The sequence below is a fragment of the Rhinoraja longicauda genome, chromosome 11 (assembly GCF_053455715.1).
Source record: "Rhinoraja longicauda isolate Sanriku21f chromosome 11, sRhiLon1.1, whole genome shotgun sequence".
NCBI classification, from domain to species: Eukaryota; Metazoa; Chordata; class Chondrichthyes; order Rajiformes; family Arhynchobatidae; genus Rhinoraja; species Rhinoraja longicauda.
Genome location: NC_135963.1, coordinates 55,683,044 through 55,710,788, shown reverse-complemented (window position 1 = coordinate 55,710,788; position 27,745 = coordinate 55,683,044). Strand labels below are relative to the sequence as shown.

General features: G+C 49.6%; 1 protein-coding gene across 2 annotated transcripts; it reads right to left on the bottom strand.

Annotated features, from left to right (window-relative positions):
• Positions 1–3,005: 3,005 nt before the first annotated feature.
• Positions 3,006–27,384, bottom strand: ccdc190 (coiled-coil domain containing 190). Of its 2 annotated transcripts, XR_013547805.1 has the most exons (5): positions 27,148–27,384; positions 18,483–18,687; positions 15,377–15,530; positions 12,326–12,997; positions 3,006–6,056 (listed from the first exon to the last, which is right to left on the bottom strand). XR_013547805.1 is itself a non-coding variant. In XM_078407768.1 (4 exons), exons 2-4 carry the CDS (start codon positions 18,676–18,678, stop codon positions 12,379–12,381), a joined length of 969 nt encoding a protein of 322 aa, XP_078263894.1. In that variant the 5' UTR covers positions 18,679–18,687; positions 27,148–27,384; the 3' UTR covers positions 12,302–12,378. The 2 variants fall into 2 exon arrangements, 1 of the variants encoding a protein (XP_078263894.1); XM_078407768.1 differs by lacking the exon at positions 3,006–6,056 and having other exon boundaries at positions 12,302–12,997.
• Between the last annotated feature and the right edge of the window lie 361 nt (positions 27,385–27,745).

Genomic DNA, 27,745 nt, shown 5'->3' with positions numbered 1-27,745 from the left:
TCTTCTTTCTTCAGTCTTTCTCTTCTGCATCTTCTCCCAGTTTCTCCCTCTCTCTCTACCCTCTCTCTCCCTCTTTCCATCTCCCTTCCTCTCTCCCCCTCTTCCCCTCCTCCTCTCCCTTTCTTTCTCCTCTCTACTCTCCCTCCCTCTCTCCCTCCCTCTCTCCCTCCCTCCATTCCTCCCCCCATCCCTCCCTCTCTCCCTCCATCCATTCCTCCCTCCATTCCTCCCTCCATCCCTCCCTCCATCCCTTCCTCCCTCCCTCCATTCCTCCCTCCATCCCTCCCTCTCTCCCTCCCTCCATCCCTCCCTCCATTCCTCCCTCCCTCCATTCCTCCCTCCATCCCTCCCTCTCTCCCTCCCTCTCTCCCTCCCTCCCTCCCCCATCCCTCCCTCTCTCCCTCCCTCCATTCCTCCCTCCATCCCTCCCTCTCTCCCTCCCTCCATTCCTCCCTCCATTCCTCCCTCCCTCCCTCTCTCCCTCCCTCTCTCCCTCCCTCCATTCCTCCCCCCATCCCTCCCATTCTCCCTCCCTCCATTCCTCCCTCCATTCCTCCCTCCATTCCTCCCTCTCTCCCTCCATCCATTCCTCCCTCCATTCCTCCCTCCATCCCTCCCTCTCTCCCTCCCCCTCTCCCTCTCTCTCCCCTGGGTTTATAAGCTTCAAGTGGTCAACCAACAGCAATAATGCTGGGGTTTGGCCTCTGCTGGCCTGTCAGCCAGTTCAAGGGATCAGAGGGGACTCCAAGGAAGAGGACTCTGTCACAACGCCTTTACCGTCTCTAAGGACTCACCCTGTAAACCACAAAATGCTGGTGGAACTCAACAGGCCATGAATGGACAGATGATGTTTTGGGTTGGGACCCTTCAGTCTGACTAACAGGCTCAATTTATCCAAAGAAGGGTCCCGACCCAACACATCACCTGTCCATTTCCCTCCACAGATGCTGCCTGAGTTCCTCCAGCACTTTGTTCTTTGCTCTGGATTCCAGCATCTGCAGTCACTTGTGTCTTCATATTTTGCACCATCCAGACTTCACCACTTGGTGGCCCCAAATCCCACAAAATCGCAAGACTTTCTGCTTCTTTTTTTCTCCAATTCCCACGATTGGTAAATACCGATCAAGTTATTGGCATACTTCATACACTTCACCTCCAATTTCCATCCTGCCCTTAAATATACCTGGACTATCTCTGACATCTCCCTCCCGTTTCTGGACCTCACCATCTCCATCACAGGAGACAGACTAGTGACGGACATTTACTACAAGCCCACCGACTCGCACAGCTATCTGGACTACACTTCTTCCCACCCGGTCCCCTGCAAAAAGTCTATCCCCTACTCCCAATTCCTCCGTCTACGCCGCATCTGCGCCCGGGATGAGGTGTTTCAGACTAGGGCTTCTGAGATGTCCTCGTTCTTCAGAAAACGGGGCTTCCCCTCCTCCATTATAGATGAGGCTCTCACTAGGGTCTCTTCTACATCCCGCAGCTCCGCTCTTGCTCCCCCTCCCCCCACTCGCAACAAGGACAGGATCCCCCTCGTTCTCACCTTCCACCCCACCAGCCAGCGGATCCAACATATCATCCACCAACATTTCCGTCACCTACAACGGGACCCCACCACTGGCCATATCTTCCCATCCCCTCCCCTCTCTGCGTTCCGCAGAGACCGTTCCCTCCGTAACTCCCTGGTCCACTCGTCCCTTCCTACCCAAACCACCCCAACCCCGGGTACTTTCCCTTGCAACCGCACGAGATGCAACACCTGTCCCTTTACCTCCCCCCTCAACTCCATCCAAGGACCCAAACAGTCTTTCCAGGTGAGACAGAGGTTCACCTGCACCTCCTCCAACCTCATCTATTGCATCCGCTGCTCTAGATGTCAACTTATTTATATCGGCGAAACCAAGCGCAGGCTCGGCGATCGCTTCGCTGAACACCTGCGCTCGGTCCGCATTAACGCAACTGATCTCCCGGTGGCCCAGCACTTTAACTCCCCCTCCCATTCCCAGTCTGACCTTTATGTCATGGGCCTCCTCCAGTGCCATAGTGAGGCCTACCGGAAATTGGAGGAGCAGCACCTCATATTTCGCCTGGGCAGTTTGCAGCCCGGTGGTATGAACGTCGATTTCTCCAACTTCAGATAGCTCCTCTGTCCCTCTCTTCCCCTCCTCCTTCCCAGATCTCCCTCTATCTTCCTGTATATCCTTCCTTTGTCCCACCCCCGACATCAGTCTGAAGAAGGGTCTCGACCCGAAACGTCACCCATTCCTTCTCTCCCGAGATGCTGCCTGACCTGCTGAGTTACTCCAGCATTTTGTGAATAAATCAAGTTATTGGCAATGTTGCTTCTTGTCAATCTATCCGAAACATCACCTATCCATGTGTCTGGAGAAGGATCTCGACCCGAAACGTCACCTATCCATGTTCTCCAGATATGCTGCCCGACCTGCTGAGTTACTCCAGCACTTTGTGTCCTTTTTATAGACAAAAGACAATAGGTGCAGGAGGAGGCCATTCGGCCCTTCGAGCCAGCACCGCCATTCAATGTGATCATGGCTGATCATTCTCAATCAGTACCCCGTTCCTGCCTTCTCCCCATACCCCCTGACTCCGCTATCCTTAAGAGCTCTATCTAGCTCTCTCTTGAATGCATTCAGAGAATTGGCCTCCACTGCCTTCTGAGGCAGAGAATTCCACAGATTCACAACTCTCTGACTGGAAAAGATTTTCCTCATCTCCGTTCTAAATGGCCTACACCTTATTCTTAAACTGTGGCCCCTTGTTCTGGACTCCCCCAACATTGGGAACATGTTTCCTGCCTCTAACGTGTCCAACCCCTTAATAATCTTATACGTTTTGATAAGATTCTTATACGTTTCGATAAGATACGATAAGATAAGATAAGATAGTTCTATGCAAGACGTACAGATATAAGCATTGAAATCACACACACATTTGTACATTTCCAAGCTATACGTTTATTTAGTAAGCACTATCTGGTGGTGACAGGAAGCCTGTATCATATAATATTCTATAACTAATAAGCAAACCTTAGAAAGTACATTTATGTTGACGTCCTTTAGAAAAGGTTAGATTATTTCACTTTTATTTAAGACTCAATGACATATATAAGAACCAAACTGTTGTCTTTCAGTCATAATTTATGAATATGTGTTTATATCATGGTAAAATAAAATTGGCACTTATTTCATAACTGCATATCTAGTCATTAGGAATAGGAATAGAATTAGGCCATTTGGCCCATCAATACTCCGCTTGACTCCGCTTGTTTATAGTCACAGTATGGAAACAGGTCCTTCAGCCCACCAAGTCCACGCCGACCATCGATCAGCCACCCACACTAGTTCCATGTTATCCCACTTTCTCATCCACTCCCTACACACGAGGGACAATTTGCAGAGGGCCGATCAACCTACAAACCCGCACGTCTTTGGGATGTGGGAGGAAACCGATGCGCCTGGAGGAAACCCACCTGGTCACAGGGAGAACTTGCAAACTCCACACAGACAGCACCCGAGGTCAGGGTCGAACCCGGGTCTCTGGCGCTGTGAGGCGGTGGCTCTATCCCCTACGCTACTGTGCTGCCTTGACGTTGTTGCCATGTTATTGAACTAATTCTATACACGAGGTTCTGTGAATTAGTAACATTATAAGTTCATAAGTGATAGAAGCAGAATTAGGCTGAAGAAGGGTCTCGACCCGAAATGTCACCCATTCCTTATCTCCAGAGATGCTGCCTGTCCCGCTGAGTTACTCCAGCATTTTGAGTCCATCTTAAGTTCCATTCAATCATGGCTGATCTATCTTTCCCTCTCAACCCCATGCTCCTGCTTTCTCCCTATAACCCTTGACACATTATTTGAATATTTTTATACATGTTTTATATTTACAAATGATATCAGACATTATATTTTTAGAAATGTTGGGATTAATGCAACCTCAGGAGTGGATATTTTCAACTGAATTTCTAGGGTACTAATTGGGCTGGGCAAGTTTCTAAGAAGATCGTGCCAATTTAAGTTTATCCTAGCTACTTGAATTTTAAAACCTCTTTCTCAGGTTCTGGGCATGTTTGCAGTGGGCAGGGTGAAGGAGAGTTGCAAACGTCACCCTCAGAAAACTGGTGGGTTGTGAATTATTTTCGGCAAATAAACTTACGAAGCTGGCGTCGAACAAAAAGCAGACGGGATACTTTATAACACAGCGCAAGTGGCTTGAAGGTACAGTACAAAAACATTAAACTCGACAAAAAAATCTTGGGAGTGTAAGAAAATAACTGCAGATGCTGGTACAAATCGAAGGTATTTATTCACAAAATGCTGGAGCAACTCAGCAGGTCAGGCAGCATCTCAGGAGAGAAGGAATGGGCGACGTTTCGGGTCGAGACCCTTCTTCAGACTGAAGAGGGTGTCTCGACCCGAAACGTCACCCATTCCTTCTCTCCTGAGATGCTGCCTGTCCCGCTGAGTTACTCCAGCATTTTGTGAAAAAATCTTGGGTCATCAGCTGGAATCTGATGTCAGGCCCCAGATCTATTTTGTAGCTGAACGCACGTGATCCATAACCCTCCATTCCCTGCATATCCATGTGCCTGTGTAAAAGTCTCTTAAACACCACTATTGTCTCTGCCTCCACCACCACCCTTGGCTACACACCCCAAGCACCCATCACTCTCTGTGTAAAAAAACTCTGCCCCAAACATCTCCTTTAAATACTGCCCCTCTCACGTTAAAGCTATGTGGTAGCACAATGGTGCAGCGGGTAGAGCTGCTGCCTTGCAGCCCCAGGTTTGATCCTGACTATGGGTGCAGTCTGACGGGGAGTTTGTACATTCTCCTTGGGACCAAATGGGTTTTCTCCGGGTGCTCCGGTTTCCTCCCACATCCCAAAGACGTGCAGGTTTGTAGATTGACTGGCTTCTATACACTGATCAGCCAAAACATTGTGACCACTGACAGGCGAAGTGAATAACGTTGATTATCTTGTTACAATGACACCTGTCAAGGGGTGGGATATATTAGGCAGCAAGTGAACAGTCAGTTCTTGAAGTTGATGTGTTGGATGCAGGAGAAATGGGCAGGAGTAAAGACCTGAGCGACTTTGACAAGGGCCAAACTGTTATGGCCAGACGACTGGGTCAGAGCATCTCTGAAACGGCAAAGCTTGTGGGGTGCTCCCGGTCAGCAGTGGTGAGTACCTACTGACAGTGGTCCGAGGAGGGACAAACCACAAACTGGCGATAGACAGGGTGTTGGGCGCCCAAGGCTCATCGATGCGCGAGGGCAACGAAGGCTATCCCGTCTGGTCCAAACCGACAGAAGGTCGACTGTGGCACAAGTCACAAAAAAATTTAATGGTGGTCACGGGAGGGATGTGTCACAATACACAGTGCATCGCACCCTGCTGCGTATGGGGCTGCACACGGAGGACCAACAGCATATGAGGCAGGTGGTCATAATGTTTTGGCTCATCAGGTCATAATGTTTTGGCTGATCGGTGTATATTGTCCCTGGTGTGTAGGTAAAGTGCTCGTGTTCGTGTGATCGATGGTTGGCGTGTTTTCAGTGGGCCAAAGGGCCTGTTTCCACTGTATCTCTAAACTAAACTGAACTAGGCCCTCGACTGTTTGACATTCCCATCCTGGGAAAAAGGTTCTGACTCTGAATTCTGGTAAGCCTCAGTTGTGAGCAATTATTTGAAGAGAACACACACTCACTGAATACAATCATAGACTGTGTTAACGGATACTAAGTTTGTTTCTGTGGGGGGTTTGCTGCCAGTATACTGGACCCTGCCCCAGTTGCAGTAAAACAGCAATGTGTGGAAACAGTGAGTGAAAACAAAGAAGATGTCATCAATGTGTAAAACTACGGGCTTTGGATGACAAATGATCAATAAAGGTTGAAGGGTCCACCAGCTGTGCCCACGAGTTGCCGCAAATCTTCCCCCACTGTTTCTGCACCAAACACTGTTGTTTACATGAAGCTGGCTTTGTATCCTCGCTTCTGTTCACGAGGCGGTGATCAGAACTGTTGGTTAAAGTGGTAATAAAGTTATTACCGGGCGGAAACCGCGCACTTTGCCCCTCTGTGCGGGGGCCAAAGACGAGGGATGTAAAGTGTCCCTTGGCTGGACAAGGCTCAAAAATCAGATGGACATTGCCTCCTCCAGTGTCAGAGTGAGGCCGCACGCAAATTGGAGGAACAGCACCTCATATTTCACTTGGGCAGCTTACACCATGAACGCTGAATTCTCCAACTTTACGTCATTTCATCACACGCTCCCCTCCCCCCTCCCCCCTCCCCCCTCCCCCTCCCTCCTTGCCTCCTTCCTCCACCCTAGTCGTTTCCCACAGTTCTCCACAGAAGATAGACACAAAATGCTGGAGTAACTCAGCGGGACAGGCAGCGTCTCTGGGCAGAAGGAATGGGTGGCGTTTCGGGTCGAGACCCTTCTTCAGACTCATTCCTTCTCTCCAGAGATGCTGCCTGTCCCACTGAGTTACTCCAGCATTTTGTGTCTATCTTCGGTGTAAACCCAGCATCTGCAGTTCCTTCCGACACCACAGTTCTCCACGTTGATTCTCTTGAGATCACACCTTCCTCTAGCCAACGATGGACCTGCCAAGCAAAGTCCTGCCTGAGGTCATTTGTTGCCGGCCCTGACCAGTCCTGGTCTTTTCTCACCTCCAGCTCTTCACCACCACCACACCCCCCCCCCCACTCCACCCCACCTCCTACTTTCAGTCTGATGAAGGGTCCTGACCCAAAACTTCATCCATCCTTTATCTCCAAAGATGCTGCCTGACCCGCTGAGTTACTCCAGCACTTTGTATCCATCTTCGAATGTTGTTGTCTATAAAGAATTGGAGAAATCCAGGACACTTGGACTTTAGTTTACACAGGTAGATAGGGTGGTCAAAAAGGCTTTTGCAACATTGGCCTTCATCAGTCAGAGTTTCATCAACTTCACCACCAATTTTCATCCTGCACTCAAATTTATTTGGACCATCTCCGACACCTCCCTCCCCTTTCTTGATCTCACTGTCTCCATCACAAGAAATAGACTATTGACTGACGGCTATTATAAACCCATTGACTCCCACAACTATCTCGACTACACATCTTCCCACCCTGCTTCCTGCAAAGACTCTATCCCCTGCTCCCAATTCCTCCGTCTACGCCGCATCTGCGCCCAAGATGAGTTGTTCCATATTAGAACATCCGGGACGTCCTCATTCTTTGGGGAACAGGGGTTCCCCTCTCCCATCATAGATGAGGCCCTCACTCATGTCTCCTCGGTACCCCGCAACTCCGCCCTTGCTCCCCCTAGTCGCAACAAAGACAGAGTCCCCCTAGTCCTTACCTTCCACCCCATCAGCCGTCGCATAAAACACATAATCCTCCAAAATTTCCGCCACCTCCAATGAGATCCCACCACGTCACATCTTCCCATCTCCACCCCTTTCCGCCTTCCGCAGAGACCGTTCCCTCCGCAACTCCCTGGTTAACACATCCCTTCCCACCCAAACCACCCCTTCCCCAGGTACCTTCCCCTGCAACCGCAGAAGATGCAACACCTGTCCCTATATCTCCCCCCTCGACTCTGTCCAGGGACCCCGACAGTCCTTTCAGGTGAGGCAGAGGTTCACTTGCACCTCCTCCAACCTCATCTACTGTATCCGTTGTTCAAGATGTGGACCCTTATACATCGGCGAGACCAAACGCAGACTGAGAGATCGTTTCCCTGAACACCTTCGCTCAGCCCGCCTGAACCTACCTGATCTCCCGGTTGCTGGACACTTTAATTCCCCTTCCCATTCCCACACTGACCTTTCTGTCCTCGGTCTCCTCCGTTGTCAGAGTGAGGCTAAATGCAAATTGGAGGAACAGCATCTCATATTTCGCTTGGGCAGCTTACAGCCCAGTGGGATGAATATTGATTTCCCTCACTTCAGGTAGCCCCGGCATTCCCTCTCTCTCCATCCCTCCCCCACCCAAGTCGCACCAACTTCTCATTTTCACTCTACAAACAGCTTACAATGGCCTGTTTCCCTTATCATTGTAACTTTTTTGCCCATCTTTCATTCATTGTTCTTTATCTCTCCACATTACTGTCTATATCTCTCATTTCCCTTACCCCGAACCAGTCTGAAGAAGGGCCTCGACCCGAAATGTCACCCATTCCTTCTCTCCGGTGATGCTGCCTGTCCCGCTGAGTTACTCCAGCTTTTTGTGTCTATTGAGTATTGAAGTTGGGAAGTCATGTTGCAGTAATGTAAGGCGTTGGTCAGGCCACATTCAGAGTATTGTGTTCAGTTCTGGGCAATGATACTAGAGGAACAAGATAGACCACTCGACCCTAAAAACCGTAGTACGTCACGGCGCCATTTTAGTCGGCAGAAACATTTTAAAAGAAAAAGAACAAAAATCTGTGAATTGATAGATGAGGTATATTCTGCATTTTAATGGTATCATCACACATACTGTTCCCCCACAACACTGATTACACTGCGAGAGGCAGAGCGAACGGCGGGTTTTGCCTACTAAAATGGCTCCTTTGCGTACTACACTTCAGTATAGGCAATTTTAACAGAGTGCTCCATCTTGTTCCTCTAGTATCTTTGGTTCTGGGCACCATGTTAAAGGAGATATGTTGTCAAGTTGGAAAGTGCACAGAGAAGATTTACAAGGATGTTGCCAGGATTGGAGTGTCTGAGCTTTTGGGAGAGGTTGAGCACGTGGGGACTCTACACCTTGGAGCGATGAGGGCTGATCTTATGGAGGTGTATAAAATCATGAGTGGAATAGATCAGGTAGACGCACAGTCTCTTGCCCAGAGTAGGGGAATCAAGAACCAGAGGACACAGGTTCAAGGTGAAGGGGAAAAGATTTAATAGGACCTGAGGTGTAACATTTTAAACACAAAGGGTGGTGGGTCTATGGAACAAGCTGCTAGTGAAGGTAGTTGAAATAGGGACTATCGCAATGTTTAAAAGACAATTGGATAGGTACATGGATTGGACAGGTTTGGAGGGATATGGGCCAAACGCAGGCACGTGGGACTGGTGTAGATGGGACATGTTGGCCGGTGTGGGAAAGTTGAGGTGAAGGGCCTGTTGGGACTTGGTTAAGGACCTAGCAATGAAGGTTTGATGCATACCCTCAGTGAACTGAGATACACCAGGATCTTGCTTATTCCAGGACACCGAGGTGACCAAGAATCACAGCATGGTTTGGGAACAGCTCCGTCCACAACCACAAGAAATTGCAGAGAATTGTGGACGCAGCCCAGACCATCACACAAACCAACCTCCCTTCCATTGACTCGATCTATATCTTATGTTGCCTCAGCAAGGCTAGCAGCATAATTAAGGATGAGTCTCAACCTGGTCACTCCCTCTTCTCCCCTCTCAATAGACAATAGACAATAGGTGCAGGAGTAGGCCATTCGGCCCTTCGAGCCAGCACCGCCATTCAATGTGATCATGGCTGATCATTCTCAATCAGTACCCCGTTCCTGCCTTCTCCCCATACCCCCTGACTCCACTATCCTTAAGAGCTCTATCTAGCTCTCTCTTGAATGCATTCAGAGAATTGGCCTCCACTGCCTTCTGAGGCAGAGAATTCCACAGATTCACAACTCTCTGACTGAAAAAGTTTTTCCTCATCTCTGTTCTAAATAGCCTACCCCTTATTCTTAAACTGTGGCCCCTGGTTCTGGACTCCCCCAACATTGGGAACATGTTTCCTGCCTCTAACGTGTCCAACCCCTTAATAATCTTATACGTTTCGATAAGATCCCCTCTCATCCTTCTAAATTCCAGTGTATACAAGCCTAGTCACTCCAGTCTTTCAACATACGACAGTTCCACCATTCCGGGAATTAACCTAGTTAACTTACGCTGCACGCCCTCAACAGCAAGAATATCCTTCCTCAAATTTGGTGACCAAAACTGCACACAGTACTCCCTATCAGGCAAGATGCACAGAAGTGTGAAAATGCACACCTCCAGATTCAGGGATAGTTTCAGGCAACTGAACCATCCTGTCACCAACTAGAGAGCGGTCCTGGGCTACTATCTACCTGATTGGAGACCCTTGGATCGGACTTCACTGGACTTTACCCTCTTCGCCCAGTAACTGTGCACTGTGGCCGGCTGGATTGTAATCATGTATGGTCTTTCCACTGACTGAACGGCACGCAACAAAGAAGCTTTTCACTGTACCTCGGCACACGTGACAATAAACTAAACTAAACTAAACTAGTATCTTTCGAAATGTGCAGGAAGGAACTGCAGATGTTCGTTTACACCGAAGATAGACACAAAATGCTGGAGTAACTCAGCGGCACAGGCAACATCTCTGGAGAGAAGGAATGGGTGACATTTCAGGTCGAGACCCTTCTTCAGTCTGAAGAAACGTCACCCATTCCGTCTCTCCGTAGATGCTGCCTGTCCCGCTGAGTTACTCCAGCATTTTTGTGTCCATCTTTCGTTGTAGCTTTCACTTTGTTTCTAAGCTTTTGTCACAGTTGTATTGATCGATCCTGGAGTTAGAGGGTCGTGGAGTAATACAGCACGGAAACAGGCCCTGCGGCCCAACCTGCCCATGCTGACCAAGGTGCCCCGTTTGAGATCTGCCCCAGTTGAGAAGTCAGCATGGGCCTCTTTTCCATTCTGTGGAACAGATGAGGGGTGAGCATGAGATTAGCTTGCCCCAAGGTGAAAGGCTTTGGTCTGACCTGGCAGACTCTGGTGGGGTCAATGGCAGTCGGGTATAGAGGGACATCTCCCTGGCACAACCACTGGAATTAGAACCCAACTCATGTGGAGCAAATTGGTGTGGCACGGTGGCGCAGCGGTAGAGTTGCTGCCTCACAGCGCCAGAGACCCGGGTTCGATCCTGACCATGGGTGCTGTCCGTACGGAGTTTGTACGTTCTCCCTGTGACCGTGTGGGTTTTCTCCGGGTGCTCCGGTTTCCTCCCACACACCCCAGGGGTGCAGATTTGTAGGTTAACCGGCCCTCTGTAAACTGCCCCGAGTGTGTAAGATAGAACTAGCGTGTAAGATGAACCCGTGCGTGGGATGGAACTAGTGTGTTAGATGAACAAGTGTGTGGGATGGAACTAGTGTGTAAGATGAACAAGTGTGTGGGATAGAACTAGTGTGTAAAATAGAACTGGTGTGTAAGATAGAACTAGTGTGTAAGATAGAACTAGTGTGTGGGAAAGAACTAGTGTGTAAGATGAACAAGTGTGTGGGATAGAACTAGTGTGTAAAATAGAACTGGTGTGTAAGATAGAACTAGTGTGTAAGATGAACAAGTGTGTGGGATAGAACTAGTGTGTAAGATGAACTAGTGTGTAAGATAGAACTAGTGTGTAAGATGAACTAGAGTGTGGGATAGAACTAGTGTGTAAGATAGAACTAGTGTGTAAGATGAACTAGTGTGTGGGATAGAACTAGTGTGTAAGATGAACAAGTGTGTGCGATAGAACTAGTGTGTAAAATAGAACTGGTGTGTAAGATAGAACTAGTGTGTAAGATAGAACTAGTGTGTGGGAAAGAACTAGTGTGTAAGATGAACAAGTGTGTGGGATGGAACTAGTGTGTAAAATAGAACTGGTGTGTGGGATAGAACTAGTGTGTAAGATGAACAAGTGTGTGGGATAGAACTAGTGTGTAAAATAGAACTGGTGTGTAAGATAGAACTAGTGTGTAAGATAGAACTAGTGTGTGGGAAAGAACTAGTGTGTAAGATGAACAAGTGTGTGGGATGGAACTAGTGTGTGGGATAGAACTAGTGTGTAAGATGAACAAGTGTGTGGGATGGAACTAGTGTGTAAAATAGAACTGGTGTGTGGGATAGAACTAGTGTGTAAGATGAACTAGTGTGTAAGATGAACTAGTGTGTGGGATAGAAATAGTGTGTAAGATGAACTAGTGTGTAAGATGAACTAGTGTGTGGGATAGAACTAGTGTGTAAGATGAACTAGTGTGTGGGAAAGAACTAGTGTGTAAGATGAACAAGTGTTGGATAGAACTAGTGTGTAAGATGAGCTAGTGTGTGGGATAGAACTAGTGTGTAAGATGAACAAGTGTTGGATAGAACTAGTGTGTAAGATGAACAAGTGTTTGGATAGAACTAGTGTGTAAGATGAACTAGTGTGTGGGATAGAACTAGTTTAAAGGGGTGATCGTTGGTCGGCATGGACTCGGTGGGCCGAAGGGCCTTTCTCCCAGCTGTAAACAAATATTACCCAAGGTTGAATTGACAATTCCAGCAGGTATTTACTTTAAATTTTTTTTTTGTTCAGTGAGATCCTGGAATTTTTCTTTTTATAAATCTCAGTGTTTTCCGGTGGGGTTCTTGTCCATGACTGTCCCTCCCTCCTGCCCGCTGGCATGCTGCAAGGGTCCTGGGCACCTTTCGAAGATCTCACTGATGGTCAGTTCCCTCTCCTCCTCGGGCCTGCTCCGGTGTCTGATGTAGCGGGCTTTCCGGGCCTCGGCGAAGGCCTCGTGGAAGCTGGGCATGGTGTGCACGGTTCTGGGCAGCCCGTCGGGCGCGTAGATGTCCCCCTCGTCGGGGGGGCTCTCCACGGAGGTCAGGGGCTGCAGGCTGCCATGGGGTTGCCTGGTCTTGACTTGGCTCGGGCTGGGGTGGCAGCTGGTGGCATCGCCGTGTGCCGGCCCGACATCCCCCGATTCCGACGCCGTTTGGTTGCCCCCCCTGGGGGAGGTCTTGGCGAGGGACGGCTTGGGGCCGGTGGGCGCCGCGCCTGATTTCGGGTGGCCCGCGGTGGGCGCGGTCAGGGCTCGGACCTCTTCCGCCCCCGCCCGCTCCTCCACCGCCTCCTGCCGGCCGCCCAACCCACCGAGGAAGTCGTTGATCCGGCTCTGCAGAGCACGGGAGATGCTGGCCGGCACCACGATCCTGCTCATCTTCACCGACTCCTTCTGCCCCCTAGAATCAACAGCATAAGCAAAAAAACAATTCATGGAAACATAGAAACATAGGTGCTGGAGTTGGCCATTCGGCCCTTCGAGCCAGCACCGCCATTCAATATGATCATGGCTGATCATCCAAAATCAGTGCCCCGTTCCTGCTTTCTCCCCATATCCCTTTATTCCTTTAGTCCTAAGAGCTAAATCTAACTCTCTCTTGAAAACATCCAGTGAATTGGCCTCCACTGCCTTCTGTGGCAGAGAATTCCAGGTGTAAGTGGTTGCCCTTACTTTACCTTTAGTTTAGGGATACAACATGGAAACAGGCCCTCTGGTCCACCGATTCTGTGCCGACCTGCGATCACCCCACAATTTATAATTTGCAGAAGCCAATTAACGTACAAACCTGCACGTCTTTGGAGCGTGGGAGGGAACCGGAGTGCCCGGAGAAAACCCACGCGGGCGCAGAGAGAATGCGCAAAGTCCACGCAGACAGCACCCGTGGTCAGGATGGAACCTGGGCCTCTGGTGCTGCAAGGCATCTGCGCCACCGTGCCGCCCCTCCAGCCTCTCCATTCTGTGAGTCACAGAGTAGAACCTAGGGCGGCACGGTGGCGCAGCGGTAGAGTTGCTGCCTTACTGTCCCAGAGTCCCGGGTTCGATCATGACTGCGGGTGCTGTCTGTATGGAGTTTGTACGTTCTCCCCGTGACCGCGTGGGTTTTCACCGAGTGCTCCAGTTTCCTCCAATGTTCCAGTGACGTGCAGGTTTGTCGGTTAATTAGCTTCTGTAAATTGTCCCTAGTGTGTAGGATAGAACTAGTGTACGGGGTGAACGTTGGTCAGTGTGGACTCTGTGGGCCGAAGGGCCTGTTTCCATGCTGTATCTCGCAACTAAACTAAACGATCCTGACTACGGGCGCCGTCTGTACAGAGTTTGTACGTTCTCCCCGTGACCTGCGTGGGTTTTCTCCGAGATCATATCATCATATCATATATATACAGCCGGAAACAGGCCTTTTCGGCCCACCAAGTCCGTGCCGCCCAACGATCCCCGTACATTAACACTATCCTACACCCACTAGGGACAATTTTTACATTTACCCAGCCAATTAACCTACATACCTGTACGTCTTTGGAGTGTGGGAGGAAACCGAAGATCTCGGAGAAAACCCACGCAGGTCACGGGGAGAACGTACAAACTCCTTACAGTGCAGCACCCGTAGTCAGGATTGAACCTGAGTCTCCGGCGCTGCATTCGCTGTAAAGCAGCAACTCTACCGCTGCGCTACCGTGCCGCCTATCTTCGGTTTCCTCCCACACTCCAAAGGCGTGCAGGTATGTAGGTTAATTGACTGGGTAAATGTAAAAATTGTCCCTAGTGTGTGTAGGATAGTGTTAGTGTGCGGGCATCGCTGGGCGGCGCGGACCCGGTGGGCCGAAGGGCCTGTTTCCGCGCTGTATCTCTAAATCTGAATCTAAATCTAAAATCTAAATCTAAACTAAACTAAAGCTATATATCATGGAAACTATGTTTCGCATGGTATCCAGGCAAATCCACGAGAATGACAAACCATTCATAAGTCCACCAGGCAGAGCAAACACAGAGGAAACTGAGTGCAAAATACAGTGTTACAGCAACAGAGAAAATGCAGATAAAAAAAACTGCAAGGGCTGCAACAAGGTGTGTTGGAAGATCCGGAATACATCCTTACCTTATGAAAAGGAGACACACAAAGTGCTGGAGTAACTCAGCGGGCCAGGCAGCAACACCGGAGAACATGGATAGGTGGCGCCACGGGTCAGGACCTCCCTTCTTCTTCTTGCCCGGTCTGAGGTAAGGTCCCAACCTGACGCATCACCCATCCGTGTTCTCCAGGGATGCTGCCCGGCCCGTTGAGTTGCTCCAGCACTTTGTGTCTATTTTTCTAGACCAGCATCTGCAGTTCCTTCCTCCTTAACATGAGATGTCTTTCCAAGGGATGGATAACAGTGGGTTTAGGTTTATTATTGCTGTCATGTGTACCGAGGTAGAGTGACAGGCTTTCTATCCAAACAGCTCAGATATACCGTTCAAACTCAAGTACAATGGATAGAGCAAAGGGAAGATACAGAGAACCTGAATCTGCTTTTAAGCTTTTGTATCTTACAAAATAAGGGAAATATTTTGCAAAGATAGACACGGAAACCTGTAGTAGCTCAGCAGGTCAGGCAGCATCTCTGGAGAGATGGAATAGGTGACGTTTCGGGTCGAGACTCTTCCTCAGAGGAAGTCTGAAGAAGGATCTCGACCTGAAACGTCACCTATTCCATCTCTCCAGAGATGCTGCCTGACCTGCTGTGCTACTCCAGTATTTCTGTGTCTATCTTGGGTAGTTCCCTCCTACACATTTTGTTACCTGATTCCTTCTGATGCCAAGATGAAACTCCCATCCTTTGCCGTTAGTCTGATGGGTAAAAGTTTGTTGTTGAAACCGATAGTTTCTTTGGATGGATAGTTGGGGTCTGGGCAGAGCCGTTGGTAGTTATTTGCTGCCTTCTTCTTGGCGTAGCCTTGGGATAACCAAGCGAGGTGTGAATACATGGGAGGCCTCAATGGACATTGAGAGAGCCAAGAGCGTTTTAATTTCATAGACCGAATGGACCCGTTGGGCCCAAACCTGCATTGGTGAAGCACCCTCTCCCCCTCCCCCCCTCCACCTCCCCCCCTCCCCCCCTGCTCTCCCCCTCCCTCCCCTCCTCCCAAGCCCTCTCCCTCCTCCCCATTCCTCCCCTCTTCCCCCCTCCCCCTCCCTCCCTTCCCCTCCCCCTCCCTCCTCCCCATCCCCCCCTCATCCTCCAAAGACGTACAGGTTTGTAGGTTAATTGGCTTCAGTAAAAACTCTATATTGTCCCTAGTGTGTGTAGGATAGTGCTAGTGTACGGGGTGATCGCTGGTTGGTGTGGACTCTGTGGGTCGATGGACCTGTTTACGCACTGTATCTCTAAAGTCTAAGTTAATAAGCCAGGTACTAGTGCAAAAATGCCTGAACTCCTTAGTGCAACCAAAGATACCTCATGTTCCGCTAAGGTAGCTTACAACCCAATGATATGAACACTGATTTCTCCAACTTTAGGTAACCCCCACAATACACCCTCCACCCTTCCCTTTCACTCTCTTCAACCCCCCACCCCTTCAATCCCCCACCCCTTCAATCCCCCACCCCTTCAATCCCCCACCCCTTCAATCAGTCTGAAGAGTCCCGACCCGAAACGTCACCTATCCACGTTCTCCAGAGATGCTGCCTGACCCGCTGAGTTACTCCAGCGCTCTGTGAAACGTCACCTATCCATGTTCTCCAGAGATGCTGCCTGACCCGCTGAGTTACTCCAGCAGTTGTTGTTTTTTATGTCTGAAAACCGTGACCACCAGGTTCAAGAACAGCTTCTCCCCAACAACGATCAGGCTCTTGAACACGACACAATACTAACCTCAGCAACTATGAACTTCTATGGACTGAAAGGTTTGATAGAGTGAATGTGGAGAAGGATGTTTCCACTTGTGGGACAGTCTAGGACCAGAGGGCACAGCCTCAGAATAGAAAGATGTACCTTTGGAATGGAGATTTGGAGGAATTTCTTTAGCTGTGGTGTTGGTGAATCTGTGGAATTCATTGCCACAGACGGCCGTGGAGGCCGTTATTGTGTATTTTTAAAGCGGAAATTGATAGGAACTTGATTAGTAAGGGCTTCAAAGATTACAGGGAGAAAGCAGGAGATGGGAGTTGAGAGGGAAAAATAGATCAACCATGACCGAATAGCAGAACAGACTCAATGGGCCGAATGGTCTAATGCTGTGCCTATATCTTGTGATCTTATGATCTAAGGTTGCACTCAGGACTTTGCTTTTTTTGTGGTTATGGTCATGGTATTATGGTTATTAATTTTTGGAAAAAAAATCATATATTATCTGTGTGTTGAGCTTACTGGGCCATTAAGCTGCTGTAAGTAAGAAATTAATTGTTCCATTGATGGAACATCGATGATGTGAGAATTAAACGCTTTGACTCTCGACCCAATGCCTGAGCATGGAGTTTGGGAGGTCATGGAGTTTGGGAGGTCATGTTACAGCTGTACATGACGTTGGCGAGGCCACATTTAAAGTAACGTGTTCAGTTTTGGTCACAATCTCACAGGGAAGGTGTTGTCAAGCTGGAAAGAGTGCAGAGAAGATTTACAAGGATGTTGCCAGGACTCGAGGGCCTGAGCTACAGGGAGAGCTTGAGCAGGCCAGGACTTTATTCCCTGGAGCGCAGGAGGAAGAGGGGCGATCTTAGTTTAGTTTAGAGATACCAGCGCGGAAACAGGCCCGTCGGCCCATCGAGTATCCCATCGACCAGCGATCCCCGCACTTTAACACTATTCTACGCACACTTTACCCACTTTACCCAAACACCCAGCCAATTAACCTACAAACCTGCACGTCTATGGAGTGTGGGAGGAAACCGAAGATCTCGGAGGAAACCCACGCAGGTCACGGGGAGAACGTACAAACTCCGTACAGACGGCGCCCGTAGTCGGGATCGAACCCGGGCCTTCGGCGCTGCAAGCGCTGTAAGGCAGCAACTCTACCGCTGCACCACCGTGACCGCTCACGGTGTAGAGGTGTATAAAATCACGAGAGGAATACAGTCGGTAGGGTAAATGCACAGTCTTTTAAACCCAGAGCAGGGGAATTAAAAACCAGAGGGCATAGGTTTAAGGTGAGGAGGGAAGGATATCAGGAATCTGAGGGGCAACTTTTTTACACAAAGGGTGGTGGGTGTATGGAATGAGCTGCCAGAGGAGGTAGTTGAGGCAGGGACTGTCACAACTTTTAAAAGACATTTGGACAGGTGCATGGATAGGACAGGTTTATATGGGTCAAACGCAGGCAGGTGGGACTAGTGTGGATGGGACATGTTGGTCAGCGTGGGCAAAGTGGGCCGAGGGGCCTGTTTCGGTGCTGGATGACTCTGTGACCCCACGACTCGCCACATTGACAATAGACAATAGGTGCAGGAGGAGGCCATTCGGCCCTTCGAGCCAGCACCGCCATTCAATGTGATCATGGCTGATCATTCTCAATCAGTACCCCGTTCCTGCCTTCTCCCCGTACCCCCTGACTCCGCTATCCTTAAGAGCTCTATCCAGCTCTTTCTTGAATGCATTCAGAGAATTGGCCTCCACTGCCTTCTGAGGCAGAGAATTCCACAGATTCACAACTCTCTGACTGAAAAGGTTTTTTCTCATCTCAGTTCTAAATGGCCTACCCCTTATTCTTAAACTGTGGCCCCTGGTTCTGGACTCCCCCAACATTGGGAACATGTTTCCTGCCTCTAACATGTCCAACCCCTTAATAATCTTATACGTTTCGATAAGATCACCTCTCATCCTTCTAAATTCCAGCGTGTACAAGCCTAGCCGCTCCAGTCTTTCAACATATGACAGTGTGCGCTAAGCTGCATCTTGACCAGGGCGACTCACCATTCTTTATCCTGAGGAGGTCCCTCTGGATGCGCCTCTGTTCCTTCATCATTCGGTTGATACAGGAGAACCTTGCCTCCTCCAAGTCGTGCAGCCCATTCCGCAGTCTCGTCTCCGCCCGCTTGGATTCTCGTCGCTCTGCGTCCAGCCGCCTGGTTAACTCTCCATCCAGGGCGTGCGACTTAACACGTTGCATTTTCTTGCTCTGAGGCGCAAGGGAAATGTTTGCGGTCAGAAGCCACGCTGGCCGATTGACAGGTACATGGCGTTTAATTTAGTTTATGGATGCAGTGCGGAAACAGGCCCATCGACCCACTGAGTCCGCGCCGACCAGCGATCACCTGTTGAATTCATTGTGGGAGAGTCTAGGACCAGAGGTCATAGCCTCAGAATAAAAGGATGTATCTTTAGCGAGATGAGGAGGAATCCCTCCCCCTTCCCAGTTCTCCCTCTATCTTCCTCTCTCCACCTATATCCTTCCTTTGTCCCGCCCCCCTGACATCAGTCTGAAGAAGGATCTCGACCCGAAACGTCACCCATTCCTTCTCTCCTGAGATGCTGCCTGACCTGCTGAGTTACTCCAGCATTTTGTGAAGGAATTTCTTTAGTCAAAGGGGGTGAATGTGTGGAATTCTTTGCCACAGACGGCTGTGGAGGCCAAGTCAGTGGACAATTTTAAGGAGGAGATCGACAGATTCTCGATTAGTACGGGTGTCAGGGGTTCTGGGGGGAAGGCAGGAGAATGGGGTTGAGAGGGAAAGATAGATCAGCCATGATTGAATGGCAGAATAGACTTGATGGGCCGAATGGCCTAATTCTTCTCCTAGACCATTTGAACGTATGAACCCCACACACTCGTACTATCCTGCACAATAGGGTCAATTTACAATTTTACCGAAGCTAATTAACTGAAGAAGGGTCTCGACCCGAATGGTCACCTATTCCCTTTCTCCTGGGGTGCTGCCTGACGAGCTGAGGAAATACTCCAGCATTTTGCGTCAAGCTTCGGTGTAAACCAGCATCTGCAGTTCCTTCTTGTACAACCTGCAAATCTGTATGTTATTGGTATGTGGGTGGAAGCCAGGGCACCCGGGGAAAACCCACACAGCCACGGGAAGAACGTACAAACTCCGTACATACGGCACCCATGGGAAGGATGGAACCCAGGTCTCTGGCGCTGTGAGGTAGCGACTCTATCGCCGAGCTTCTGTCCCACTCTGTAAATGTCAGGAACAGTCCTGACCAACAGTGGGTCATTTAGTATTAGTATCACACAAGCTCATTCGGTGATTGAGACTGGACGTTTCCACCATGTGGTTTCAATAAAAGGATTAAGGAGCACAGGGGCAACGCAAGGCCATTCAGCCTATCTAGCCTGTTCCAGCATTTAATTGTCTCATGGCTAATCTGTATCTCGCGCTTCAAGAGATGTGCACAACCAAATATTGGTGAATAGCGTCATAGGGTCATAAACAACGGAAACGGGCACTTCGTCCATCTTGTCCATCATGCCCCATCTATGCTAATCCCATTTGGATGCGTTTGGTCCATGTCCCTCTAAACCTTGCCCATCCATGTACCGTAAGAAAATAACTGCAGATGCTGGTACAAATCGATTTATTCACAAAATGCTGGAGTAACTCAGCAGGTCAGGCAGCATCTCGGGAGAGAAGGAATGGGTGACGTTTCGGGTCGAGACCCTTACCTGTCCATTTAGATGTTGTTATAGTACCTGCCTCAACTACTTCCTTTGGCAGCTTGTTCCACACACCCACCAACCTCTGTGTGAAAAAGTCACCCCACAGGTTCCCATTAAATATTTCACCTCCCAGCTCAAACCTATGTCCTCTATTACCTGATGCCCCTACTCTGGGAGTAAGACTCTGTGAATTCACCCGATCTATTCTCCTCGTGATTTTATACAACTCTACATCGACAGCCCTCAGTCTCCTGCGCTTCAAGAAATAGCATCCCAGCCTGCCCAAGCCCTGCCTATAGCTCAGGCCCTCAGGTCCTGGCAATGGTACGGTACATAACTGCCTGAGAGTGGCACCGCAGGTAGATAGGGTGGTGAAGAAGGCTTTTGGCACGCTGGTCTTCGTCAGTCTGGGTATTGAGTACTGCATAGTAGATGGGATGTTATGTACCAGTTGTACAATACACTGGTGAGGCTGCACACTTGAGGTATTGTGTTCGGTTTTGATTAGCCTGCTCTTGGAATAATGCTGTTAAGCTGGAAAGAGTACAGAGATTTATGAGGATTTGTGAGGAAAATAAGTTCAACGTTATCGCACTTTGTCATCCACAGCAGGAGTAATTTACCTCGAGAGGCCAATTAGCCTACAAACCCTGTCCTCCTCAATGCACCACGTGCTCAGAACTTAACACTTTTCACCCCAGTAGCACTCGGGTGAATATGAACTTGAAACCCAATATATACTTGTTGAGATAGAACACAAAATGTGCTGGAGTAACTCAGCGGGACAGGCAGCATCTCTGGAGAGAAGGAATGGGTGACGTTTCGGGTCGAGGCCCTTCTTCGGAGGCCCATCCAGAGAAGCTGCCTGTCCCGCTGAGATCTTCCTACACTCACCTTCTTGAGAGATGGTGTCCAAAAGCAATGCAGAACTCCCAGTTGGATCAATCACAGTTTACTAAACAGAAAAGTTTGTCCCCAGGTTCCCAATGCACAAGGTGTGGACTCGTGAGCAAACATTCGGGAGACCAGCGGGACGGATGGGGACGGATTCATCTTCTACTGTGGGGCTGTGACTGTACCGAGCCCAGACCATCACGCAAACCAGCCTCCCTTCCATTGACTCCATCTACACCTCACGCTGCCTTGGCAAGGCCAGCAGCATAATCAAGGACCAGTCGCACCCCGGTCACTCCCTCGTCTCCCCTCTCCCATCAAGCAAGAGGCACAGAAGTGTGAAAATGCACACCTCCAGATTCAGGGACTGTTTCTTCCCATATAGACACAAAATGCTGGAGTAAATCAGTGGGTCAGGCAGCATCTCGGGAGAGAAGGAATGGGTGCCGTTTCGGGTCGAGACCCTTCTTCAGTCTGAAGAAGGGTCTCGACCCGAAACGTCACCCATTCCTTCTCTCCCAAGATGCTGCCTGACCCGCTGAGTTACTCCAGCATTTTGTGTCTACATTCGATTTAAACCGGCATCTGCAGTTTTTTTTCCTACACAGTTTATTCCCAGCTGTTATCAAGTAACTGAACCATCCTATCACCAACTAGAGAGCGGTCCTGACCTCCCATCTACCTGATTAGAGACCCTCGCACTACCTTTAATCAGACTTTATTGGACTTTATCTTGCACTAAACGTTATTCCCTATCTCCTGTACGCTGTGAACAGCTCGATTGTAATCATGTATTGTCTTTCCGCTGACTAGTTAACACGCTATTTAAAGCTTTTCACTGTACCTCGGTATACGTGACAATAAACTGAACTAGACTAGACTAGACTAGAGTAGACTAGGCCAGACAAAACTAAACTACTCTTCTCTCAGGCAGGAGGGGGGTCATATCCATGTGCCTTAACGCTGAACGATTCTCGGGACTGTACCCTGTCTTAACCTGGGAACTTCCTGCCCTGAAGAAGGGTTTCTTCCTGGTCTGAAGAAGGGTCTTGACCCGAAACGTCACCCATTCTTTCTCTCCAGAGAAGCTGCCTGTCCCGCTGAGTTACTCCAGCATTTTGCGTCTCTCTTCAGCGTAAACCAGCATCTGCAGTTCCTTCCTACACATGCAGACTTCCTGCCCTTGCTTATTAACCCCTCCGCCTCCTTGAAAAAGCCGACACTCCATTAACCCTTCCGTCTCCTTGAAAAGGCCAACAATCCACTAACCTCTTCGATCATCGGTAGGTCGTTGGAGAAGGATCTTTACACGGAGGGTGGAAAGGAGAGGGGTTGGTGTCAGCTCCTTTCACCAAAAGAGGAAAAAGGCCCAACTAATATCAGAGGGTTGCTCTCACCTGAGGGGGTTGAAGAGGACGGGAGTAGGAGGGGAGCGAGGGGTGGGCTACAAGGGCCAAGAATTGACACCAGAGATCAGTGGTGATCGAGGTTTGGAGGTGGTGTTGGAGGTGGAGAAGGTGGTGGAGATGGAGGTGGGGGTGGAGGGGATGGTAGTGGAGATGGAGGTGGTGTTAGAGATGGAGAAGGTGGTGAAGATGGAGGTGGGGGTGGAGATGGAGAAGGTGGTGGAGATGGAGGTGGGGATGGAGGGGATGGTAGGGATGGTAGTGGAGATGGTGTTGGAGATTTCGAATCGAGGCCTGCACTCGACCAAGGGCAGTGAACTGACCTGTAAGAGGAGTGAAGGTGGGGGAGTGGTGGGGGATGGAGGCCAGGGAGCGTATCACTCCAGAGGAGATGGGGCCGGGAGGGGACAGAGGACACAGTAGAGTGAAGCTGGGGCCGCGTGGGGAGAGTGCACTGATTGGGAGCAGGCAGAGAGCGGGGGTCAGGGTGAGGGAGGGACGACCGGAGATGGCGGTGTGAGGCAGTGAGGAGAATACTCCCTGTGTCCGAGAACCAACGATGTAGTGACATCACAGGGCAACAGTAGGGGGGGTGATTGTTTGGCGAGCACCACAGCATTGTCCCCGCCTCAACAGGTCTAGAACTGAACTGGAAGGAGCACAGGGAAGATTTACAAGGACGCTGGCCAGGACTCGAGGGCCTGAGCTATGGGGGGAGGTTGGGCAGGCTAGGACTTCATTCCCTGGAGCGCAGAAGGCTGAGGGGGAGATCTTGCAGAGGGGTGTAAAATCAATCAAACTTCAGGGGAATAGATAGGGTGAATTCGCAAAGTTTTTTACCCAGGGTCAGGCAAGCAAAAACCAGAGGGCGGAGGTTTAAGGTGAGAGAGGCAGGATTTAATACGAACCTGAGGGGCAACGTAGAGGGTGGTGAGTGTGTGGAACAAGCTGCCAGAGGAGGCAGGTGCTGTAGCAACATTTAAAAGACACCTGGACAGGTAGTGTCAAAGAGTCATCGAATAAATGTGTAAGAAGGAACTGCAGATGCTGGTTTACATCGAAGATAGACACAAAATGCTGGATTAGTCTACTCTAATCTAGTCTAGTCTAGTCAACCCGAAACGTCACCAATTCCTTTTCTCCAGAGGTGCTGTCTGACTTGCCGAGTTACTCCAGCATTTTGAGGCGTAGAGTTGTACAGCACGGAAACAGGCCCAATGTCCCAACTTCCCCATGCCAACCAACATGCCCCATCCACACTAGTCCCACCTGCCTGCGTTTGGCCCACATCCCTCTAAACCTGTCCTACACTTGTACCTGTCTAAATGTTTTTAGACATTGTGGAGGTACCTGACAAGGTTGAGAGGGATATAGAAACATAGAAAATAGGTGCAGGAGTAGGCCATTCGGCCCTTCGAGCCTGCACCACCATTCAATATGATCATGGCTGATCATCCAGCTCAGTAGCCTGTACCTGCCTTCTCTCCATACCCCCTGATCCCTTTAGCAAAAAGGGCCACATCTAACTCCCTCTTAAATATAGCCAATGAACTGGCCTCAACTACCTTCTGTGGCAGAGAATTCCACAGACTCATCACTCTCTGTGTGAAGAAATGCTTTCTCATCTCGGTCCTAAAAGACTTCCCCCTTATCCTTAAGCTGTGACCCCTAGTTCTGGACTCCCCAACATCGGGAACAATCTTCCTGCATCTAGCCTCTCCAACCCCTTAAGAATTTTATATGTTTCTATAAGATCCCCCCTCAGTCTTCTAAATTCCAGCGAGTATAAGCCCAGTCTATCCAGTCTTTCTTCATATGAAAGTCCTGCCATCCCAGGGATCAATCTGGTGAACCTTCTCTGTACTCCCTCTAAGGCAAGAACGTCTTTCCTCAGGTTAGGAGACCAAAACTGCACACAATACTCCAGGTGTGGTCTCACCAAGGCCCTGTACAACTGCAGCAGAACCTCCCTGCTGCTAAACTCAAATCCTCTTGCTATGAATGCCAACATACCATTCGCTTTCTTCACTGCCTGCTGCACCTGCATGCTTGCTTTCAATGACTGGTGCACCATGACACCCAGGTCACGTTGCATCTCCCCTTCTCCCAATCGGTCACCATTCAGGTAATACTCTGCTTTCCTGTTCTTGCCACCAAAGTGGATAACCTCACATTTATATGGACCAAACGCGGGAAAATGGGACTAGTTAGATGGGGCAACTTGGACGAGGGGCCTGTTTCCGTGCCTCTAATTAAATTCCCCTCCCATTCCCAATCTGACCTTTCTGTCCTGGGCCTCCTCCATTGTCAGAGTGAGGCCCAGCGCAAATTGGAGGAACAGCACCTCATATTTTGCTTGGGTAGTTTACACCCCAGCGGTATGAACATTGAGTTCTCTAACTTCAGATAGCCCTCGCTTTCCCTCTCCCTCCATCTCTTCCCCTTCCCAGTTCTCCCACCAGTCTTACTGTGTCCGACTACATTCTATCTCTGTCCCGCCCCCTCCCCTGACATCAGTCTGAAGAAGGGTCTCGACCGGAAACGTCACCCATTCCTTCTCTCCAGAGATGCTGCCTGTCCCGCTGAGTTACTCCAGCATTTTGTGTACACCTTCGATTTAAACCAGCATCTGCAGTTCTTTCCTACACCTCTAATTAAATTATTGCATTAACAGGTTAGGCCAAATGAACAAAAGTAGGAATAGTTGATTCATTAACAACCAAGGCCAATGAGTCCAGGGGTTGTTGAAGGAAGCGTAAATATTGTTCAACAGTCTGATAAATAGACGGCCCTCATTCCTGTCAATGCCAGGAGACACAAGAGAAAGCAGAGGCTGGAAAGTTTGGTCTAGTTTAGTTGAGTTTATTGTCACGTGTACTGAGGTACAGTGAAGAGCTTTTGTTGCGTGCTACCCAGTCAGCGATCCATTTAGAGTGTACAGATACATGTTAAGGGAATAACGTTTAGTGCAAGGTAAAGTCAGTAAAGTCCGATCAAAGATAGTCCCAGAGTCACCAATGAGGTAGATTGTAGCTCAGCACTGCTCTCTCTGGCTGTGGTAGGATGGTTCAGTTGCCTGATAACAGCTGGGAAGAAACTGTCCCTGAATCTGGAGGTGTGCGTTTTCACACTTCTGTACCTCTTGCCTGATGGGAGAGGGGAGACGAAGGAGTTGCCAGGGTGAGACTGGTCCTTGATTATGCTGCTGGCCTTGCCGAGGCAGCGTGAGGTGCGGATGGAGGTCACCAGAGGCTGCCATTACGTGCCACAACGGGAACTCCCCTTAGACAACACGGGGACACCACAGTCGGTGGGAGCCTCAACTCCAGCAGTAGAAACTGGCCAGGCGACGTTTCCGGTCAGGACCCTTCTCTACAGACTATGCCAGTCTGAAGACCTGTAACCTCATTTATGGCTGTCTTCTAGAGATGCTGCCTGACCTGCTGAGTTACTCCGACACTTTCTATCTTTTTTTTGTAAACCAGCATCTGCAGTTTTTTGCATCTACCCTCTGACCACAGACAGCAGTGAGGACAGTGGGCAAACCTACGCCTCCTCACACAACAATTCAACGCCAAACGTATAAGATTATTAAGGGGTTGGACACGTTAGAGGCAGGAAACATGTTCCCAATGTTGGGGGAGTCCAGAACCAGGGGCCACAGTTTAAGAATAAAGGGTAGGCCATTTAGAAATGAAATGAGGAAAAACTTTTTCAGTCAGAGAGTTGTGAATCTGTGGAATTCTCTGCCTCAGAAGGCAGTGGAGGCTAATTCTCTGAATGCATTCAAGAGAGAGCTAGATAGAGCTCTTAAGGATAGCGGAGTCAGGGGGTATTGGGAGAAGGCAAGAACGGGGTACTGATTGAGAATGATCAGCCATGATCACATTGAATGGTGGTGCTGGCTCCCTTTACCCATTCGGCCCTTCGAGCCAGCACCGCCATTCAATGTGATCATGGCTAATCATTCTCAATCAGTACCCCGTTCCTGCCTTCTCCCCATACCCCCTGATTCCGCTATCCTTAAGAGCTCTATCTAGCTCTCTCTTGAATGCATCAAGAGAATTGGCCTCCACTGCCTTCTGAGGCAGAGAATTCCACAGATTCACAACTCTCTGACTGAAAAAGTTTTTCCTCATCTCCGTTCTAAATGGCCTACCCCTTATTCTTAAACAGTGGCCCCTGGTTCTGGACTCCCCCAACATTGGGAACATGTTTCCTGCCTTTCACACAAAGGGTGGTGAGTGTACGGAACTAGCTGCTGGAGGAGGTAGTTGAGGCAGGGACTATCGCGATGTTTAAGAAACAATTAGACAGGGACATGGACAGGACAGGTTTAGAGGGCAAACGCAGGCAGGTGGGACGAAGGGCCTGTTTCCACGCTGTATGATTCTACGACTCAGCCTGAAGAAGCATCTCGACCTGAAACGCCACCTCATTCCTTCTCTCCAGAGATGCTGCCTGACCCGCTGAGTTACTCCAGCTTTTTTGTGTCTATCTTTGACTCCCTGAGCTACAGAAGCGTGACAATAACACTGCTCTCTCTCTCTCTCTCTCTCTCTCTCTCTCTCTCTCTCTCTCTCTCTCTCTCTCTCTCTGCTCGATTCCCGCTCCCACTCTCTCGGAATTCCAGGTCCTTCCCAACCAAGGCGTTGCAAGGACTTACCCAGGAGAGGGAAGATGAGTTGGCGCAGGTCAGGCAGGTTCCAGCGTTGGCGACCTGGGGCAGGTTGTACAGAGTCTCTGGTCCGTCCGTGTCTGTTCCTCAGTCGCTGTGAGTTCTCGCCCGACTAGTCGCTGCTCCTGCAGCGGGCTTTAAAGTTAAGCGTTGCCACGGGGAACGACACGTCCATCAAAACTTTGGCAGCGGCCCATTCTTCTCTTGCTGGGACTCCGGCAGCTTGGCTGGAGAGAGGATTACATTACCCCAAAAATGGAGCACTGAAAAGGGGCCTTGGTTGTTAAAAGCAAAGGAATAAACGGCGGAGGACAAAGGTGCATTTGTGAAGTAAAACGCTGCAGTAAATAGGAGCCTTTCTTTCAGTATAATAGTGTTTGACTTTAGTTACCACAACAAATCACTTTTAACTACAAAGGCTTGGATAGAGTGGATGTGGGGAGGATGTTTCCTCTCAATAGACAATAGACAATAGGTGCAGGAGGAGGCCATTCGGCCCTTCGAGCCAGCACCACCATTCAATATGATCATGGCTAATCATTCTCAATCAGTACCCCGTTCCTGCCTTCTCCCCATACCCCCTGAC